General features: G+C 52.9%; 1 protein-coding gene across 1 annotated transcript in view; it reads left to right on the top strand.

Moving 5' to 3' along the window:
• Tp73 (tumor protein p73) overlaps positions 1-22,115 on the top strand; it is a 61,937-nt gene that overhangs the window by 3,548 nt on the left and 36,274 nt on the right. The window contains exons 2-3 of the mRNA XM_005368636.2: positions 10,495-10,581; positions 10,960-11,065. Coding sequence (XP_005368693.1) covers positions 10,496-10,581; positions 10,960-11,065 — 192 coding nt within the window. The 5' untranslated portion in view covers position 10,495. The remainder of the gene's footprint in view (positions 1-10,494; positions 10,582-10,959; positions 11,066-22,115) is intronic.

The following is a 22,115-nucleotide window of genomic DNA, read 5'->3' as shown; positions in this document are numbered from 1 at the left end:
TTTATTAATTAAGACCAATTAGAATTCGAGCTACATGGAGGCGCTCAGCAGGCTTGAGACCACTTTCAAAGAGGGGTGAGACCAGAGATGCCACTATGGCAGAGACCAGAGTTGACCTATCTCTGTCCACAGATGCTGCTTCTCACTCTGCCTTTCCATTACAATAGGGTCTGACTTTCTCTCTCCCACTGGGACCCCATCCTAAAGGAGCCATGACTCTGCTGTGCATCTAACACCATCCTGCCCAGCGCTGTTGCATCATGGTCACACTCTTAACTTCACTTCACGGGTAGTGGACATGAGGATCCATGATCATCCCTTTATAGATGAGAACACGGAGGCTCGGGATGGGGTTGTCACCTGCCCAGGTTCACACAACTGGAGAGTGGCGGAGGTGGGCTGTGTGGACGGAGCAGAAGGGACTTGGCTTAGGTGCCTAGCAGGGCTGAGTGTCAGGTTAGATACCATGTGTCCCATATCACCCCAACATGTAGGTGAGAAATTAGGGGCAGAAGGAAGGTCTGAGCGGGTCAGCGGTGGATGGGGAATCCCTGAAGGTCTACATGTGGGCAGGGCTTTGAAAACAAGTGGGGGCTTCCCCGGGAAGGTGGGAGTGCATACCAGAAGTGCTGTCACTTCTAGAAACCTATCTACCCCTGTTTTTCTACCCGGGCTCCAGGCGGCCACACCCTAGCCAGATGTGATTGGCTGAGCTTCCCCATCATCTCCCCCTTTTGTCTAAACAAGGTCGAACCAAACCCAATACAACCATATACAACAGGAACAGATACCAAATATAAAATTACAAGCAATAAACAATATTAAGCAAGAAACGCATAACAAAAGTTTTACTAAGCATTCTATTTCAAGGAGTCTAAATAATGTATTGAAATTAAGTTTAGCTAAATCATGAGGAGGGTAACTACAATTATCTAATCTTCAACTCCATCAAAGATCTTAGAAGGGAAGTAATATTACTTGAATAAACAGGAAGTGCAATCGAGAAACTTTCAAAATGTGCAACAAATGACAGAGACTACTGACTACCTGGGCAATCACCCAAAGTCTCATTTGCAGCATTGAGGCAACCAACTTTGGCTAAGGCCTGACGTAACTGACATACCATTTTCAAAGGCAAGAAACTTTTCAAAATTATCTTACCCTGTCTTTGCAGGATATGACAGTCCTGTTTTATCCATTTACAGATATCTCTGTCAGTGGTTGAGGTATGGGCATTTTTTTGCCCAAAGGCCAGTTCTGCCAAGAAGAAAGGCTCCAGGTGGAGTGTCTTTGGTGCTCAACATTCTCTCAGGAATAGATGGGTGTTGCCAGGAGTGATTGTGTCTCATTACCATGGAACTCTAGGTTAGATTAAAGGCCATTTTCTACAGCTCTTTGAAGAGGTTGAAGATTATACTATCTATACTGAATATAATCTCTATGTATCTAAAGAATCTGATTAGCCTAATTATAAATATGACAAATATAGATGACTATTGATCTATAATTCTCAATACCTATCTAACTTAGACTAAGACAATAAACAACTGTGCAATAAATAAGAACAATGACCTTCAAATGTAAACAATGTATAAGTATCCTGATCAGAGGTAGTAGTGTACACTGCAATATGGTAAATATATATGTCAGTACATAAACAAAGTTTCAAACAGAGGTAGAAGCATACATGCATACAATATTAAATATAATTTAACTTTGTATCAATATACAAGAATCTATACCAATGTAATTGTCTAAAAACAATAACTCACAAATACCAATCTATTATCCCATCACCAATTATCCCTTTTTTTTTTAAGAACACCCCTGAGCCTATGAAATTCCTCCCCCATCCCTCAACCATATACCAATTAAAACCAACCCCTAAATGATGTCCCTAAACCTGAGGGCAAACTCTGCTGGGAGAGGGGACATCATCCTCTAAAATTGCTTCCAGCTGTCATGGGGGAGACGTTCTTCCTAGGGGATCCTGTGAAAGTAAACGATGGTTAAATTCCAAGATTAGTATTTGGTTTGGTAAAATTGCAAATAGTCTCTGAGTAGTTTGTGGAGGTCTGGCCAGAATGTCGTAAAAGATGTGCACCATTTCAGCTAACCAAGTTGGAACCATCTTGTGCAGCTAGTACCCAAAACAGGCCTTGTAGTAGTGCTATCAGCATCATGATGTCATATTAACCAGGTGGAGTTGTTGTTGTGGGGCCCCATCTTCTTCCTGGAAACTTCAAAGATTACTGCAGGGAAATTTGTTGTTCATTGTGGAAGACTTAAGCATGACCTATATAGACACATACAGACATATATATTCAATGAAAGGTATGATAAAGACAAAAACAAATACGAGGAAAGGCAAAGAAAGCTTTTAATTATTTTTTTTTCTACTGTCCCATATCATGGCTCTTGACATGAGACAGAAACTCCGGGTTTTCTCTTAACAACAGGCTTGGAATTGGAGAGGGACAGCGCGCTGGTAGGATTTGCTGAAGGAAAGTTGGGAAGGAGGCTCGTGATGGCGGGGGTGCCTTAGAGAGAATGCGCACCTATCTACCCCTGTGTTTCTATCCGGGCTCCAGGCAGCCACACCCTAGCCAGATGTGATTGGCTGAGCTTCTCCATCATAGAAAAAAAGAGATTAAAGTGCAGGAATCAAGAGGTGGGTGCTTACTATGCGCCCTGAGCGGGCGACCCAGCCTCTGTGGCTGTTTGCTAGCTGGACACTCCCTGGCCGTGTCCCTGATAATAAGATACGGGACACACTATTCTCTTATATGTGCCATCTTGAGGGGCACAGGTCAGCATGCTGCGGTACTCATTTGGTCTTGTCTGAGTCCCCACAGGGTGCCAGGTGACTTGGCATAGGTGGGAAGTTTGACCAACTATTATCTCCTCCGAGAAGTCCAGGGAACCCCGGTGACCTGAAGGATGAGCCCCATTCCCGTATTGCGGCTGATGGCCTCAGCCCAGGCAAGAGAAAGCAGCTGCTTCATAGTTCACATAACATACCCCACCCTGCACGGAGTGGCTAAATTTGTCTCCCCTCGCCAGTACTTCACTCCCCCAGCTCGGGGAGAGGGCAGCAGCTGCCACCTGGACGTCAAGGGCCTCACCTGGCTAGGGAGCAGAATGGTTGCCTAAAGGTTGGGATTTTCCCACCTGTGAGGTGAGCAAAAGCAGGGCTTCAGTCACTTTCCCGCTGGGACAGGACCAACAGGCGAAGGCGGTTGTCACTGCCACGCTGGCCCTGAGGAGGGAGGTACTTCTGCCTCACATCAGGGGGGACCCCAGCCTCTGCCCAGCGTACTTAGGTGAGAGCAGCACCCACCGCTTGAGAGAGACAGGCTCCCGGCACCAGGGCCCCCTGTGGCCAGGTTCTTGGCTTCCTATCTTTGGACTAGGCCACTGCCTAGAAACACTGCGGTTTCCAGAGGGACACTCCCTGGCCATGTCCCTGAGCCTGACACCTGCCTTCCCTCCATGAGAGGATCTCATGGGTGCTAGCTAGGGCATTTTGAGTTCTCTGGAAGAAAGGCCACAGAATGACTGAAATGGGCAATGGAGAGCCCCTTCTGTGGTCACCACCAACTTACTACTAGGCGCTTCTGATTTCCATTTTTCTGTTTATTAACATTCACTGCTAATACGAAGTGAGCGGCTAACAAACCACATTAACCGTGACATCGCGTAGTAGAGTTACCAAGAAAGGGGTGGCCAAGGTGGGTCCCTCTGGGGCTTTCCCCTGCTGACCTAGAGAGAGAAAGGATCATTAGCATACCCAGAAATCCCCATATTGCTGAAGGGCCTGCCTCCCGGCTAAATGTGGACTGTCTGACTTCACAGCTTACATAGGGGAGGATGGGCATCGGGGTTCTAGCAGGTGGGAGTGTCTGTCCCCACAGCTGGCCCAGGATGACTGAGAGTGCCTGGTATATCATAAGTGGTTGTGAAGCGTGGGCATAGCAGGAACGGGGGGTGTGATGGGAGAAAGTAGGGATAGCAAGGGCAGGATGTCCCCATTCTGTTTAATTGATATGTTCTATGAGAAGTGACATCTGTGTCCCCACCTCCAGTTGGGTGATATAGACGAGGGTGGGGGAGGAGAGTTGAGAGTTGCCCAAGATGAAGACTGCCTTCAGCTTTCAAGGACAGTGACGGGGAAGAAGAGTTGGACAGCTGAATGTAGAGGTAGCATGTGTCCAGGGCCATGGTGACGGGGGACAAGGAGGGGGTGCTTGGGAGAAGGACAGGGCTGATGCCAGAACATGTGGGGGCCAGACGGAAGGTTCAGAGGGCGGTAACTTTTGCTTGGAAACTAAGACCAGCCATAATGGGCAGGGTGAGGTAACAGAAGAGTCAGCAGCTTCCGTTAGGGGACAGAGGACAGCCAGTGACTTCCGTTAGGGGACAGGAACAGCCAGTGACTTCTGTTAGAGGACAGGGACAGTCAGCGACTTCCGTTAGGGGACAGAGGACAGCCAGTGACTTTCATTCGGTCACCAACAAACCTGTTTTAGCTCAAGCCTCAGTTAGGACGGCCAATGACTGGGGTGAGTCCCTGGGGGTCTCAGACATTGTGGGCTTGGGACGTTGGTTGTTTCATCTCTAACTTGGTTGACAGAGCCCAGTACTCGGTGTGAAGTGAACCGCTGACAGACCACATTAACAGTGACATCATGTCGATATACCATTGTGGGGGTGGTCTGATCACGGTGGGTTCCTCTGGGGTTTTTTTCCTGCTGACTAGAAGAGAAAAGACAGTGTCTGTGTGGGCCTAGTGGCCCTGCCAGGAACCTTCAGTCAGCATTGCTGGGGTTTCTCCGTGTAGGATCACCCAGTGGTGACAATGGAGCTTTTAATCCCAGAACTCAGGAGACAGAGGCAGATGGATCTCTGTGAGTTCAAGGTCACCCTGGTGATGTGGGATTCCCCCTCTGTATGCTGCGAATACCATTGGTTAATAAAGGAACTGCCTTGGGCCTATAGCAGAGCTATAGGGGAACAGAGCTAGGTGGTGTGGGGGGGGCAAATAAGCTGAATGCTGGGAGAGAGAAAGGCGGAATGAGGGAGAAGCCATGGAGCTGCCTCTGGAGACAGACGCGCTGAAATTTTGCTGGTAGGCCACGACCTTGTGGTGATGCACAGATTAATGGAGATGGGTTAAATTAATCTGTAAGAGTTAGCCAATAAGAAGCTAGAGTTAATGGCATGACTCCAACTCAAAGTTGCCAGACCTCTGTGATAAGCTGTGCTGTCTTTGGTTCAAAGAGATTTTGCTGTCTAGCTACATTAACTTCCTTTTATAACCCTATTCTTTACTGGTGCCCTGAGCATTGCAGGCCTGGCTGATGTACCCCCTGACTCTCCCATGCTTGCTGGGACTCTGTGGGGTGCAGCAGGTGCTGAGGTCTGAGTCGGTCACAGAGCATCTTCGGCAGCTTGCTGTGGTCTGGTGTGTGGTGCTATCTTGTTTGTGATCTAACAAATGGAGCTTGCGTGAAGATCAGAGTGTGGCGCTAAACCACTAGTTAGCCATAGATGCCAGCCAATGGTGGCACACACCTTTAATCCCAGCACTCTGGAGATAGAGGCAGATGGATCTCTGTGAGTTCACCCTGGACTCCACGAGAGATTGAATTATCTGAAAAGAGAAACAGAGCCAAGAGGTGGTGGCTCATGCCTTTAATCCCGGCACTAGGGAGGTGGAGACAGGAAGTGATTAGTTGGGCGGAGAGAGGAATATAAGGTGGGGGGAGACAGTAGCTCAGGGTTCAGTCTGAGGACTTGAAGAGACAGGATATCCAATTCGGTCTGAGGATTTCGTAGAGGTAAGAACTAGTGACTGGCTGCTCTGCTTCCCTGATCTTTCAGCTTTCACCACCCTGATACCTGACTCCGGGTTTTTATCATTAAAACCAATTAGATTTGTGCTACACTGGCTCACTGGTGTAGGCACTGCCAGGCCTAGAAGAGGTCCAGCTCAGCAAAGAGGGGAAGCTATCTGAGGCTTGGAGGAGGTGGAGGCAGGGCTAGGACGGGGCCAGAGGCCGCCCATACACCAGCTGTGCTTACAGGCTGTGACAGATGTGCACGATAGACAGATGTGCACGATACAACTGTCTCTGAATTCGGAGCTCCCCTGGGGGCCCTTGGTGCTTCTGCCATCAGCTGGTACCATGGCCAAGTGTAATTCAGCCTGAAGTCTTCCTCTGAAGATCCTGGATCTTTTGTGGCTCCCATCGCATCACAGGATGCATGTTCTCTCTAGAAAAACTCAAGTCTCCAACAAAATCTACCATTCCTAGGTCAGTGAGATGGCTCAAGGGTAAAGGCGCATGCTGCCCACCCTGACGACTGGAGCTCTAGCTCTGGGACCTGCACAGGGGAGGAGAAAACTGACTCTTGAAAGCTGACCTCTGACCTCTGAGGTGTATACCTGCATGCATACACATGCACATGCACACACACATACACACACACACATACATACATGCACACACACACACACACAAGACAGGCTATTGAGGAATGTGGATTTCATTGAGAGGATTTAACTTAGAGTTTTAGGGTTGATTTACTGGAGTGCAGGTCCTGACCTGCCCTCTCACCCTGAGGTCACACATACCTGCAGCCAGGGCCCCAGGAAGCCCCTTTGATTGGCTCCTGTAATGGCCAGCATCACACACTCCTGGTGGTGGCAGCAGAGGCTGGGACTGCAGTCTGGTGGGATGGGAAGGGAAAGCAAACCTGGCATCCTGACTGAACAGGGAGCTGGGCACAGAAGCCCTTGATATCCCTCACCAAATCCTAGCCCTGAGGGTGCAGATATCCCAGAGGTCTTTCTCCCCCTCCCCTCTCTCTGCCTCTCTTTCCCTTTTCCCTGCTCCTTCCCCCCTCCCTGAAGAGAGAGATTATAAGACAATAATGTAGTAAAGGCTGGGTGACCAGCTGTGGGAATTTTGTAGAAAATAAGGAAGGGAAGCCGGGCAGTGGTGGCACACGCCTGTAATCCCAGCACTCGGGAGGCAGAGGCAGGCGGATCTCTGTGAGTGCGAGGCCAGCCTGGTCTACAAAGGGAGTTCCAGGACAGGCTCCAAAGCTACAGAGAAACCCTGTCTCGAAAAACCAAAAAAAAAGAAAAGAAAATAAGGAAGGGAGACAAGGCTGGATGGTGTGTGGCCTCCCGGAGGCTGTGGTGGTCTCTGAGTCCAGACCTGGATGCTAGGATGGAGCCTTCAAAGACACGGGCAAGAAGGCAATATCCCAGCTGAAGGGACAGTGGTGCAGAGCCAACTATCAGCAGCTGGCTCAAGTGCACCCCATTAAGACTGGAGGAACCCGTGGGGGGCAAGATGAGAGTGTGCATGTGGGGATGCTGTGTGAATGATGAGCAGGCCAGGGTTTGATCTTAGGCCTCTGGCCAGATGTGCCTTCAGTGTGGACGCAGGAGGGCCTGGCAGAAGAAGAGCACTCAGATAGGAGTCTTGGGTTTGTGGTGGGGGCAGAGTTGTAAAATCCGCTGACCTCCTGGGAGTCTGGAGCCTGCAGGTAGCCCCTCCCCCTACATCTCCCTGCCCCGGGCTTTGGGCATCTGTCACTTCTCAGTCTCCCTCTGCTTGTCCTGGCCATGTGTGCACAAGGGATGAAGTGGAACCCGTGTTCTCTCTGGCTTCCCCCAGAGGGCTGACCATCTTCAGATACGTCATTGCTGGAACTGAAGAAGTAAGCCGGTGTGGGTGCAAGAGGTAGGGTGACGTGTGGAAGGCAGAGGGACCCACAGAGCACTCCTGGCATATCCTAGGCTGGGATACCCAGACCCAGTTCCAGCCAAGGCTCTTGTTACTGTGTTCCCAGGCTACAGCCAAGATGGAGCCCTGGAGGAGCATGTGTTTGGGGTCCTCCACCTGACAGGGAGTTTCAAAGTGCTTATTCCTATCCTGAGTACTGGCCTTCAGTGGGTGGCACAGGAACGTGGGAGACCATCCAGGGCAAAATGATCACAGCATGACTGACGTGTTCCAGATGCCGCTGTGGGTCTCTCTCTCTCTCTCTCTTTTTGTTTTTCAAACAAAAACCAGCGTGAGCCAGTGAAGTGACTCAGGGGGCAAGGGTGCTTGTTGCCATGTCTGATGACCTGCAAGGAGAGAACCCACCCCTGAAAGCTGTCCTCTGACCTCTGCCCTCACACCACGGTACACGTGTACACATATACCGCACCACACGTGTATAAATAGGTAATGTATAAATAAATGGACTTACATAAAAATTCAAAGAATGTCCTGAAATTTTCCTAACACATAATTAGCATCTTATCTTAAAATATGGCTTTTGTAGACTAGGTCTCAGGTAGTTGAGGCTGGCCTTGAACTGATGGCCCTGCCTCAGCCTCTTGATGACGGGGATTGCCTGTGTGCATCGCTGCTGGCTTCCAAACAGCATCTTGTGGTACGGCCGAGCTTCTGCCTGCTCCCAGCATATCTAACCCCCAGAAGAAACCTGGGACCATAAGCGTTTGCTTACCATTGCACCACCTCAGGCTGGCACCCCCGGATCTGCCTTTGGCTCCCTCTGTAGACTTCCTGTCCTGTACCTGTCGAAGCAACAGACTCAGACACTGGGTGGCTCAGTGCTGTTCTCACGGTTCATCCACATTGGGGGTTTTGAGTCGGCAGCTTGTCCCTGGTCACTGCCAAATGCCACCTACCGTGTGCTCGGGTCACATCGTGTCTGTCAGCTCTTCTGTCGATGTGTTACTGACCCTCCACCCCACCTGGCTAAAGTGAACAGTGCTTCTGCGAAGGGACATAGGCTTTGCTGCCCTTTCCCTTTCTGAGCTGGCATAGTCAGTGTAAAGGGAAGAAAAGGACCACATGGTCCGTAGGTCAGGACCTCAGAGCAAGGGTCTGGAGGTGTTGGCTTAGCCCAGCTGACCCATTCACGCCATTCATTCCCCATCCACCAGCCTAGCCACCAGCCTAGCCCTGCTCGCAAGCCCACCATGACCAATGGCCCCTCACCAGAAAGGACAAGCACCCCCACAACTGGTGAAGGCAGGTTTCTTCTGACCCTCTGTGTTGGTTGGCCAATGCTGTGTCAAGCCTTCATAACTGTAGTAGATGGGAAGTGGGGAAAATTAATTCCTATTATTAAAGAAGAATATAGATTAATTGTTCATTCCTGAGCTTATTATAGTTGTGTGAGCTGAGCTGATTATAGTTGTGGAGCAAGGCGCTTAATGTCTCAGAGTCCGTCTTCTGAAGAGGACGGGGCTGTGGCTATCCGGTGCCGTCCTCCCTTCCTAGGTGAGCCTCCACCCTCAGGTCTCTCTTTGCCTATGCTCTGCTGGGCCGCTGTATTGGCTCTTCCAGCTTGTGCTACTTCTCTGGGGACCGATGGTCTGGCCTGTGCCATCTCTAGAGCGTGCCACAAACCTCTATGAGCTGCTGCCTGCCTGGGGTCAGGCAAAAGCGACAGATCTGCCCTGCCAGCCCTGGGCAAGTCTGGACCTGTCGGCTTGGCAATACAGGGCTGGGCCAGACTGACTCCCAGGGCTCAGAAGGCTGCCCCAGGGAGCTGTTCCTCAGCTGGGATAGGGGCAGCAGCGGGCAGGTGGACTGGGGTTCCCCTGCTCCACCCGCTTCCTCAGTGGAGTCTCCATGTGGGAGGCTGTGCTAAGGAAATAGTGGGGAGAGAGCGAGTGGGTTCTAGCTGGGGTCACAGTAACCCTGCTCCCCTTTATCTCCTTGAGGAGGAGACCACCCACCCACAGGGGACAACTCCAGGACAGTCTCAGGGCCTTAGCTTAAGACTCTGTCAAGTTTTCTTATCTGTGGGTCCAGAGAGGACCCCTCCCCTCTTGAGTTCCGCAGCAGCCTGCATAGCTACGCTTCCCAGACCTGGCTCCAGCAGGGGGCACTCTGCCCATGCTCTTACCAAGAGGAACTGTAGTCTGAGCTGTCTCCAAGTCCTGGGCACCTGGGACAACCTTCCCCCACCAAACACACAACTAACACCTGGCTTGACCTAACCCTGGCCATACCTGTCGGCTCAGCACACGGTGATGGCAGCCCTGGCTTATTCTTGCACAAACTGCCCCAAGACCCTGGAGACTAAATTCACTCACCCCACAGCGTCTACACAAGGGGTGCCCTTGTTACCCGTTTCCCCAGAGGTTGTTTACTGCCTGTCCGGAACCCTTCCCACCCCAGCAGAATCTAGGAATGATATATCAAACACCAAATTTGCCTCTGTCTCACTTCCTGGGCCAGTGGATGGACTGCTTGAGGGGGAAGAGAAGGAGAGAGAGAATGAGGAGGAAGAGGAAGAGGAGGGCACAGCGGTGGTGTCAGCAGCATGGGCAGAGAGCTTGGCAGCTGCTCTGGAGTCTCCCCTGCACGGTCACAGCCCTGCTCACTTCACTCACCTGAGAAGGCAGAGGGTGGGGCTCCCCGGATGCTCACGTTGTCCTCCTTCTCCCTCCAGAATGAGCCGCAGCGTGCGAGAGATGACCCAGTCCGCCTCTTCCTCCCCTGGCGAGGGAGCTACCTTCGAGCATCTGTGGAGTTCTCTGTGAGTATGGAGACCCCCTCAACCATTGGGCTTGCTTGACCTTGGCTGGCTGGGAGCAGGTTGAAGAGGGGTCTGCCGGGGTAGCAGCTACCCTAGGCCGTGGCCTGGGTGGTCTGTCCTCTGGCCAGTGCTCTGATGGCTATGGGCGGAGAGGTCCAGGGTGCAGAGATCATGTATGCAAAACTATTTCATCCCAGTGCTGCCAGGTCTGAGGGGCAAGCCAAGGGCTGGTGAGGTGGGGACGGGAGCAGGGAAGCTGCAGAAGGTGGAGGACTACGATCGATCTCTGGGACACACAAATGCTGCCAGGAGCCATGGGGGAACTCAGGGGATGATGGACCAGATGCTAACAGCCGATTTTCTCCCCCCACAATGTAGGGAGCCAGACAGCACCTACTTCGACCTTCCCCAGCCCAGCAGGGGGAATAGCGAGGCAGTGGGCAGCGAGGAGACCAGCATGGATGTCTTCCACCTGCCGGGCATGGTGAGTAGGGCAGTCCTTGCTGAAGACGAGATTGGTAATAAACAGGGGTCGGCTTTTCTCAGGAGCCAGGCAGAACGAGGAAGCCAGGGCTTTGGGTGGCCCACCTTGTGTTAGTCAGGACACTTCAAATTATAAAGAAGTAAATATATTTAAGTTATAAGAAGTAGAACCAGCTTGTCTTATGTCAGCTCCTAGGTAGGAATGAATTTAAGCATGCTTGGCTCCAGTGTGGGAGGAGCTGCCAGTATGGCTGGACCCAAGGGTTCCCAGCTGCCTCTTTCACCTGTTTCTTTCTTTAGTTTTTCCTGAGATGCTTTTGTTTTCAGGAGGCTTCACACCTCAGAGAGAAGGGAGTTAAGATTCTCTAACATCTCAAGGCCCTGTGGAGAGGGCACGTCTCTTTTTCCATTGCCCAGAAAGCCCGCTCCATGTTGGTCTGAGTAAGCACGTAGCTGTCTGTCTCTGAGCTATCCCTCCCTATCTTTCGTGTCCCCTTTTCCGCTGTGGACCAGGTCAGGATGGAGGGCAGTGAGCTTAGCTCTCTATATGAGAAGGGGACGATGTGGCCAATGGGAACAGTCTCTTTCCTGGACCAGGAGGGGTGCCAGCCCGCCAGCTCCTACTGGGAACTCTTGTCTAGAAGGCAAGCCACAGTAGTTAGCATGGTTCTGTCCCTGACCCACTCTCCGGCTGCCGCTGCGATGCCCTGCTGATGCCAGGAGCTGGAGGGAGGTGGCTGGTGCATGTAAGAAGGGGCCTGTGAGGACCTCTGGTCCTGAGGTCTTTTGTCCTCAACAACCTCCCCAGTGGCCCACCAGGGTGCTGGGATCCCATCAGACATGGAGGCTGGGAAGGTGTCAGGCGGGTACTCATTGGAGGAACCCTGCAAGCTTATGAAGGAAGAGCAAAACCCAGGCCAAGGTGGCACATGTCAGCTGCAGAGGCACTAGAGAGCTGAGCAGGTCTCCAGGACAGCCTTTCTCCCACTAGCCCCTGAGGACCCATGTGCCAGAGGGCCGCGGACTGGAGAGGCTGGGAAAGTGTGAGGCTAACTCATACTGGAAGGGGAAGTCTGCTCACCTTGGGCATCAGTGAACAAGAGGCCCGTGGAGCTGTCAGAATGAGTGTACAGCAAGGCTGAAGAGGCAGGAGACATCTCCTTGTGGTCCCACGCCCCTCTGTAGAGGGTAGAGCATGGGTCAGGGCCTACTGGTCCCCATAGAACTAGAAGACTGTCTCCTACAGCGGCAGCCCCGGTTGGGCCGGGGTCTTTCAGGTGTCGGCCTGGTGATGTCCACATCTCTGAGCTCTGCCTGTCCAGCCCTGGTCTCTGTCTACTCAGGAGACTGTCTCAGAGTTCACCTTCATTCAACACCTTTGCGTGTCCATGTGACGGGCATGGCAACTGAGGCAGATACTGCAGCAGGGGTATCCTGGGGTTTAGGAACAGAAGACAGCCATGCAGTATGGCAAGAAGGGTAGTCCCCCACCCTGCCTGCTACCCCTTAGTGACAAGATCCTGACCCTTGTTGTCTATGATACTGGTGTCTTCCAGTCTAGAGAGACAGGAAATGGCTACCAGGCTGCAGGGAGGGGGGACCTTATACAAAGACTCTAAAGATGCCTGCCTTGGCAATGCTGGAAGCTGCCTCCCCTGGCCCAAGCTGCCCAGCCCATGCCTGAGAAGACAGAATTCTCAGAGACCCCACTGACCTACCTGGGTGGGGGTCTTGGACTGAAGGTGTAAACAGGGAACAGTCCCAAGCCCCTACGGCTAGGGATATGGTACTCACCCCTGGCCCTAAACATGTTGGCAGGGTGCTCATGAGACCTCACCTGCTGGGGCATGCTGCTCCCAGCGGGGGTAACTCGGGTGGGGCACAATGCCTCCACAAACAAGGGGCCCGCTTCGTCAGGTAGCAACATGCCTTGCAGTAGAGCCATGGATGAAATTCCTGGGTGCACAGCTCAGCTCCTGGAAGTGGGAATTCCCTGGAGCCAGGACTTCCTGGCCTCCTTCTTCAGGCTTCACCTGACCCTTATCCCAGTCCTCTCAAGATACAGCTACAGACCCAACAGCTTCCTGTATGTTTCAAAACTCCCAGCCGCTCTGAAAGCGAAAGATCAAGACTCAGATGTAAGCCACATCTATGGCCATCTGGCGGCTGTGCTCCAGACTCATTGGCAGAAAGACGGCCTTTCCACCCTTGGCAGAGGGCTGCAGGGGGCTGCAGGGAACTGCAGGGGACGATAGATGTTTCATACCTGAAATGAGGTGGTTGAAGTTTGAGCTCACACACGACATGGCTGATTGCAGCTTATCGGGATCAACAATGCTCAGGGAAGAAAGGGACAGCTTGACACTGCAGGACGCATGCTCCCAGAGCAAGGCGAGGTGGACAGTGTTGGGATTCGCAGTCACCAGCTGAGTCTGTGGGATGGAGGTGGCTGTGGAAATTATAGCTTGGGGTACAGCTGTGTTGGGGTGGCTTGGGGACCTGCAAGGTCCCTCACTGTTGCGGGGTAGGGCTCTAAGGAAGCAGTGGTCAGGGCTCAGACTGAGAGCACATACTCCCCGCTCTGGGGAAGCCACAGACAGAGGAGGGTACCTTGCAGAGGCCCACACTCCCACGTGTCAGCTGAATGGGCGCTCTTACATGTGGAGTGTGTAGCCCAGGAGTGGGGGTTAATGGCTCCCATTCGGGGGCTCGGAAGTATGATGGACATCAGAGGGAGGAGTTGGCCACACTCACACAGAGAGGAGGGTGCGCGTGCTGTGGACTCACACGTGGGTTCCGTGTGTTGTTTCAAACAGGACACCAGCACAGAGTAAGGCCCCCACCTCACACCCCACAGTCTGCAGCAGCTTCTAAAGTATTGGGTGGCTTTTAAGATCTTAGAGTCCCGGGGGAATGGGAAGTACAGAGAGGAAACGGTGCTGAGACAGCCGGGGTACCTGGGCCTGTTCTACACTGTGACTGGATGGGAGCTCCCAGATGTTAGCCCCACCCCTGGGAACTCTAGCCCACCCTCTGGCTGGGTCCAACACAAGGAATACTACCCAGCTTCGCTCTCAGGTCAGCGAGCAGTTCTGGACTCTGAGGTACCGAGGGCTCTCAGCAACCCCACCTCCTGTGTCCTCAGGGACTCTCACCCATCCCCACAGAAGCTCACCCAAAGGTGCTGACCGGTACCTATTTGTTCCTATGTGCTGGATATCCCCACCCAAAGGCCAGGATAGTCTGGCAAAGGTGATCCGGCTTAAACCAGCACAGTTCTTGAACAGGTGGGACATCTCTTCAATGGTTTATGCTGTGACCAAGGGACCTCATATAGGAGATGGCTTCCTGTCACATGGGAGGTCTTGAACAGGTCTACCAGCTACAGTGAACCCTCAAAACCACACGGTACCCTTCACCCCACCTTCATGACTGGCAGAAACCGGTACCGTCAGTGAGTTCAAGTTCTCACATGCCTCTGAGTCTCCGTGTCCTTGCTTGTGAAGTTGGTGTGATGGAAAGTGGCTAGAACAGAGAGGATGCTGGGGGATGTGCAGGATCCTCAGAAGTACCAGTGGATGCTGGGAACCAGCTCACCTGCCTGGCCTTGTGTGGAGGGAGGGGCTTGACATCTGACCACGTCCTTGTCTTACTCGAGGAGACTGTGTTGTGGGGTTAAAGAAAATGGGGTAAACAGGAACAGCTGGGCCCCTGGTGGGTTGTGGAAGAGCCCCAGACTTGGTGAGGGAAGCCGTGAGCCCCTGTGGTCTTAGTTTCCTGTGGCCATGTAGACAATGTAGCAGAATCTAGAAGGTTGTGATGGGTAGGGGGAAATCGAGGTCCCAAAGACTAAATATCCTGGGTTCCTAGCCCACCCTGGCCTTCTAAGCTGGGGAGACCACAAGGTCTTTTAGTCTTCTGGGTCCCAGTGGCCCCATTTGTAAAATGGGGAGTTGGACAGTTAGAATTCTCTAGGGTTTGGGGGCAACAGGTGCTCTTTCTCCCACGGGAGTGATGGGGAGGGCAAGGATGGGGTCCTATGTTTCCCAGGCTGTTTCCTTGAAGGCCCTGAACAGTTTGCCACGCAGAGGCACTGGGTCCTCGAGCTGGTTTTCCCCGTGTCCAATTCGGCCTTTGTGTATGCAGCTCTTTGCCCTGGCAGTGGTCTTTAGTTCTAGCTGCCCTCAAAGATTCCGGGACCAGGCTTTAAAACAGGCCCTGGTCGCTGGGTGTTGTGGTCCATGCCTAAAATCCCAGCTCCTAGGTAACCCTGCTAGGGGGATCTCAAGTTTGAGGCCAGCCCTGATCTACCTAGGGAGACCCTGTCTTGAAAATGAAGTGACCCCTGTCCAACAAGAAGAGAACTCAGAGCATTACTCTCCTAGGTACTGTGTAGGGTGAGCTGGGGGTGAGGCCCATGCCAAAGGCTGGGGATGGGAATGACTGCTCCAGCCTATTCTAGGATGCCCAGCAAGGTTGAGATGCTTCGGATGCGGCCGTGCGTGCGTGCGTGCGTGTGTGTCGGGGAGTCCCAGATCACTGAGGCTTCCACCACAGTGATTGGAAGATTGAAGGAAGGGCAAAGTCCCCATCGTGAACACCAACTGCGCCCAAGGGACCGTAGAAGTTTGGCTTTGAGGGCAGGAACCCCAATTCTCACCCCATGAACATGATAAACATGTTGTGAGATCGGCCCCTTCACTCGGATTCCTTAGTCTCCGTGAGCCATATGAAGATAGGCACCGAGAGCCAGAGCCCCTCCAGCTCTTAGGGTACAGAAAACCCATAGAGGGGGCCGTGGTTCCTCAAAGGAAGGGGGAGAGAGGCAGGTGCCCCAGGTGTGGCTGCAGGATCGCCGCCCTTTCCTCCCCTCTCCACGTCCTCCTCCAGGCCTGCACCTCCAGTAGACCACCCAGGAGGAGGCAGGAGCCAGGCTGGGGCAGAGGCTGCAGTGGAGAAGAGAGCTCAGAGATGGACACATCTTCCCTCATGGGACTCACAGGCTCTCAGGCCAGGTCCCTCGTCTGGAAGTGTGGACATGAGCACGAATTCTCACCTGCATTTTCTCCTTTGCAAAACCAACATGACAGTTGATTAATGAGGACTCAGAGCTACCGAGGGGCGCAGTTCCCTAAACCCCATTCTGGAAACCGAGGGCCATCTCTTCAGGGTTCTCTGGAGCAGCCAGGCCACACCTACTGGGGTGGGCGTCTGCAAACCTATCCCTTAGCCCCCAGGAGAGAAACTGCAGATGCCCCCTGTTTGAGCAGTGTTTCTCAAAAGATTTTTTTCCCCCCACAAAATTTTTCTTAACAAACTGGCTTTACTGTTCGTATCTGACTTAGGAGCAGTGAGGTGGAGCTGTGGCTTTCGGCCAGGGTAGGGTTCTGTATGACGTAGGGTACCTCCACTGCTTCTGTGGGTCTCCGAACTCTGAATTAGTGCTATAGCTACAGTTCCCACCCAAACCCAGCTACTTCCAGCTCTCTGGAGAGGCAGAAGGTGGTTTGGAACTTGGCAAGAAAGGGCTAGAAGGGCTCAGTCTCTGTGCCATCTCTGCATCTTCTTGAACATCCTTTAAACTTTCAATGTGGGGATCACACTGATGTGTTTTAGGGAGCCTGGAAATCCAGGGCCAATGTTCACTTCCACAGGACACACATCTGTTGTAGACAAGGTGGGTTCAGGTACCTACACCAAAGGTGACTTCGTGGTTTGAAATAAACCTGAGACTTAGATGACCCCATACAAAGGGCAGTGGAAACCGCCATAGGGCACCACTGGGCAGATGCTGATGTAGAGCCCCTGGCTCTGTAAGGTCTGTAGTGGTTGAGATGCATTCTAAAGGGGTCCCTCAGGAATTCTCTTCGGTGGGGTAGCCATGTCCCTGCTTCCTGGGCTTAGTTAGAGCCAGGAAAAAATACTATCTATAATGCAATGCTATGGGTTCTTTGGCTCCACCCATCAGTGTGGGCTTTTGACCACCTGATCCTGTGCCAGGCTCTCCACGGGTGCCCTGGCACAAGCATAATGGTGTGTCTTTCCTCTATTCAGGCCTTGGAGTGGTCCCTATGGGCCCACAGTTCTCTGAGAGGAGGCAGGTCCTCTCACCTGGGTCGCCAAGGCTGGCAGCACCACCTGTTCCTTCAGGGTGGCCAAGCCCTGGCTACCAAGGTCTCCAAGACTAGGGCTGACCGCTCATGCTTTGGAGCGGCGGCTGCTTATAGGTGAGAGCCGCGGCCCCCAGAGCCTTCACTGGGGGGCAGCTAGGAAGGAGCATGGTAGGAATGGGTGATCTCCGAGCCAGCCAGTGACCCCGCATCCCCACCGGCTCCCCCTGTGCAGCCTCCTTGGTGCAGTCCAACACATCTGCGGGCAAGCTGAGGCCTGCCCTGCGTTGATGAATAGTCATGAGGAAGAAAGGGGTGGGCCCCGGTTTGTTGTTGGATGCAGCCAGTTGACAGAAGTAAGGGAGAAAGGCAGGGTGAGAATGCCAGCCCACAGCCCACGCGCTCCTGAGCATCCTTGGCTCCTACTTTCCTAGCCAGACAGCCTCAGCCCCTCCTCAGTCCACCCCACCGGGAAGCCACCAATCTGCCCCTACCCCACCGAGCCACCCAGACCCATGCCTCGTCCCGCGGCACACCAGCTCCTCAGCGTGTGCAGCCCCCCACAAGCATACCATGCTTTACGTCGGTGACCCCATGAGACACCTTGCCACGGTAGGTGTGCTGTGCCCGGTCTACTTGGAGACCTGGTGCCATGCATCTCTGGGGCTTGGCAGGGTCTGCCATGGTTGGGGTTCAGAGAGACATTCTCTCACCTGTCTCCATGGCCAAGTGCCTGCTACCAGGTGGGGTGACCGGTGGCGTTGGGGAGGCTGGAGGCTGGAGGCAGATCCTGGGCTGGAGGGTGGACAGCTCTAGTTCTCTTCATTCACAGGTGACTCTTGAGGACCAGAAGCTTCTGGCAGGGCAGCGAGTGGGAAGCTGGAGGGAGGCTCTGCTGGTGTCTGATGGGGTGGCTGAGTTACTGCCCTGTGAATTGGGTGATCCTGAAACAGCTTTTGAGTCTGGTGGCTCTGGTCCTGCTCAGGGTCCCTGGGCTATCCTGTGCTGCCTACTCAGCTGCTGAGGAACTTATGCAAAGAGGTCATCTTTGCTTTGTGCTTGAGCGTGAGGCTGCCCCGCCCTGCCAAGAGCATCCTCACCTGGGACTTTGTTCACTTGACAGCGCAGATGGGGTGTTTCTCATAGCCGTGGGCTCTTCCCAATGTGGGTGTGAACTCCAAGGCACAGATGGGTAGCAGGCTGAACCCAAGGCTTCCTGTTGCTCTTCTCATTCAGGTACAGCTAGCCTCGGCAGAGGAGCAGAAGGCAGAAGGGGCCACGGCCTGTTCTTGGCCTGAGCCCAAGGGACTTAGGCTCATTTCCAGACTTGCCAGGTCCCTGGGGTCAAGCAGACACCAGGCTGCTAATTGAGCAGATGGAGGTCTTGGTGCAGCTGCCCCACATGGGACTATTTCTCCGTTAGGGGAGCAGGCAGAGTAAGGGCCATGAACGCATACACTGTGCAGGGACCCTACAATGGGTAAAGGATTGTGGGAGATGACAGAGTCCAGTTGTACCCAAGATAGGAGCCATGAGTACAGAGCCACAGAAGTCTTGTGAAAGATCAGAGATGTTTGGAGAACTGCAGCTCCTAGCAGAATGAGCAGTGTGTGTGTGTGTTGTGTGCGTTGTGTGCGTTGTGTGTGTGTGTGGTGTGTGTGCGGTGTGTGTGCATGCACATGCATGAGTGTGTGTTTGCATGCGTGTGTGTGGTGTGTGCATGTGTGTGGTGTGTGCGTTTGTGGTGTGTGAGGTGTGTGCATGTGTGTGGTATGGTGTGAGTGTGGTGTGTGTGTATGTGTGTGTGCATGCATGTGTGTGTGTGTGTGCATGCACATATGTTGGGGGCATTCTGGTATAGCTCAAGAGACAGCAACTCCACCTTTCCTCCTACCTTCACCTGAAATCCAAGGAGGGGGTGTCCTTCTTCCTCTGTCCGTCCTCACCCACATCCTAATCGATTCTTTTGTCAGCCAGTGTGTCGTTGTCAGATATCAGCTACCCAGGTAGCCTTTAACTCCCATACCCAGTTCTGGGCCGTATAGTTTACTGACCTCTGGGATATCTGGCTGCCATGTCTGGAATCTAAGGGTCTCCTAACTGGCTAATCTGGAAGTCAGAGCGCAGAGGACTGTGCTGTTTTTTCCTCTAATGGAACAGGCGCCACCTGTTCCATTGACTGAGTGCAGGTCAAATAATGGTTCTTCATGGATGCCTTTCCTGAGGCAAATAGGAGGCAGAGAGCCACTGTCAGGGCCACACAGAGACCTGCTTCCGAGACAATCAGTGACTCCCACCCAGCTACTGCTGCCCTAGGTCTCAGAACCAGTAATAGCTACCATGTCACGCTGTTATTCTGTGTGTGTTATGTTGTTTTGGTGGGGTGTATATGAGTGTTTATATGTGTTCTTGTATTTTGAGACAATCTCTCTCTTGCAACTGAGGTGTACTGAGTAGGCTAGATTGGGTTGTCTGTCTGTCTGTGCTTCCCGAGACTGGCCCTTGTCGTGGTGCTGGGGATGGAACTCAGGTCTTCATTCTTTTGTGGCATGCACATGACTGACTGAGCCATCTCCCCAGCCACGTGTCCTCTCTTTGTGGACCATGGATGCCCCTTCTGCATTCGGCCCAATGCAGCAGTGCACCCCAGGATTTGCTGGGGCTCCAAGCTTCTCCTGCTGGGAGCCAGACAGAGCTATTAGTCTAACTGGGTGGGCGGGTGACTCGGTTTCATTATTTGCTCGTGACCTTGTCCCAGTGAATGAGAGGATGTGTAGCAGAGAGTAGCCTTTGGCTCAGAGTGTATTAAAGATAATGTGAACCATGGACTCGCTGATGCGTCTTTCCCACTCATCTGACTTTGTTGTCCCTGCCTGTGGAAGCAGCCACTTGGAAGTCCACAGGCAAGCCTTGTCTTTGAAGAAGTGCCTGGTTTTCAGGATGCTGTCTGATCCAGGGATGGTTTTTCTGATAAGTGTACCCCATATTGATTTGGGGTTCAGTGTATGGGTTCAGACTTTATCTCTGGTACCCACCCCCAGCTATGACTTTAGGGGGAGTATGAGGCCACATGCAGAGGCACAGTTTTGTTCTCTGTAAGCAGGGTGGTACTAATTCTGATGCCTGCTTCGGTCACAGAGATGAGCTGTGAGATCCCAATGACCGCATCTGGCCATGGCTGTGCCAGCCCTTTACATGTTGGTGGAGTTACAGAGAAGCTGACTGCAAGAACTGGGTGTGAGCTCATCTTCCTGCTGCTGCTTGCTATGCCGTTGACTCTGCCTCTCCCCCACCTTCCTTTCTCTCTCCAAGGAGTAAAGAGTCTTTAGCCAAGTGATGTCCCTCAGCTGGAGTCCAACCCTGAATGCAATGCAGGATGGGCTGCATGCAGGGAGCCCATTTACAGTGTAGGAAGAAGTTGAGGGCCATTGGAGCTGGGCCTGCTAGATGGGATGAGATGAACAGGAGCATATGATAGGTAGGACTATCTTCTGACACCCTAAACTCTTAGCCTCTTCCTCAGTTTCCAGTTCTCCTGCATGTGCCCACACAGACAGATGTGTGTGTGAGGTTGCAGAGAAGCGCATGTGTGGCCCAGGTCTGGAGTCCACCCTGTGCCTGGAGCAGGCTTCCCTGTGCTCCTACAGGAAGCCCAAGGGGTGATCTCATGAGTGAAAAGATAGCTATGCAACAAGAAAGGATTGGAGAGCAGAGGGGTGGAGCTGGCCTTAGGGTCTAGAAAGGCACAGTGCAGTGCTGGGAAGTGACCAGAGGAGGGCAGAGCTGAGACCGGGAGAAGGGATGTGGTCCAGGTGGGGTGGGGTGTGTGAGGGTGACTTCAAGGGCTTTCCACCGTGATGGAGAATTGCTGCAGGAGCCTCAGAAGGGAGAATCAAGCATTGTTCTGTGACCGTGCAGAGTTAGGGGTGCTTCCGCAGTTGAATGGTTGAGACAGAGAGAGTGGCTGGCTGGTAGGAACTGGAGACCAAGCGTGGAGTTCCTGAAGCAACAAAAGGAAGGAGGAAGCGGGATCTGACCATTTGGTGGCTGGGACAGGGCATCTGTGGAGATGGCCAGGTGTGAGACCTGCGGAGGACTGAGACAGGGCTAGAGGACAAGGCCACAGCTGCCTTAGGAGCCCTGAAGCAGTGGTCAGAAAGGCTGTAGGGTTCTGTGTGGGAGGCTCAAGAACGTGAGTGCATGGATGGATGGGGAGGCCATGCGGGCAGGATGCTGTGGACACGGACATGCACATCCATGGGGGAAGCCATGTGCAACTCAGGTGTGGGAGTCAGGTGGGCAGGATGCTGTGGAGATGAACATGAGTGTTATTTAAGTCATTAAGTTTATTCATTATTTGTTATTAAGTTATTTAAGGGGGAGCTGTGGGAGAGGGGGGAAAGCAGTTCTGGGAAAGACAGCCACTTTAAGGAGAAGCCTGGAAGCCAGGAAGGGGGCATCATAGTGTCCTGGGACAAGGGGTTCCACTATGAAGTTATGAAAGGGACCAGAGTCAACCACAGAGAGGGGGCTGGTGACCCCAGGGAGGATAGAATTGAAGTAGGATTAGATGAGGGAGCGGCACACCCATTGGAGCCTGATCCAGGGAGGTCATCCTAAACCTATGCTCTCTCTGTCTCCTTGCTGTCCGGGGACATTTCCGCTTTCTGTGTTCCCTCCTGGTTCCATGGATGATGGGATATCCACTCATGAAGCCAAACTGAGCTCCGGCGACCCACCAGGGCAACATCATTTCAGCCGTGAGACACCTTCTACTCCCTTGAACTAGACCCAAACCCTAGCGCTATCTCTGACCCCCCTTTTAAACATCTTTTCTTTACTGCTACTGTGTCCAAAGGCCGCAATGTTGCCTACCCCATGCTTAGACATGCACAGAACCACTCAGACGTGCACAGAACCACTCAGACGTGCACAGAACCA

This window comes from Microtus ochrogaster, unplaced genomic scaffold, assembly GCF_000317375.1.
Source record: "Microtus ochrogaster isolate Prairie Vole_2 unplaced genomic scaffold, MicOch1.0 UNK38, whole genome shotgun sequence".
In the NCBI taxonomy this organism is placed as follows: Eukaryota; Metazoa; Chordata; class Mammalia; order Rodentia; family Cricetidae; genus Microtus; species Microtus ochrogaster.
Note: the sequence above shows the minus strand (reverse complement) of the source record. Positions and strands in the feature narration are given on the sequence as shown.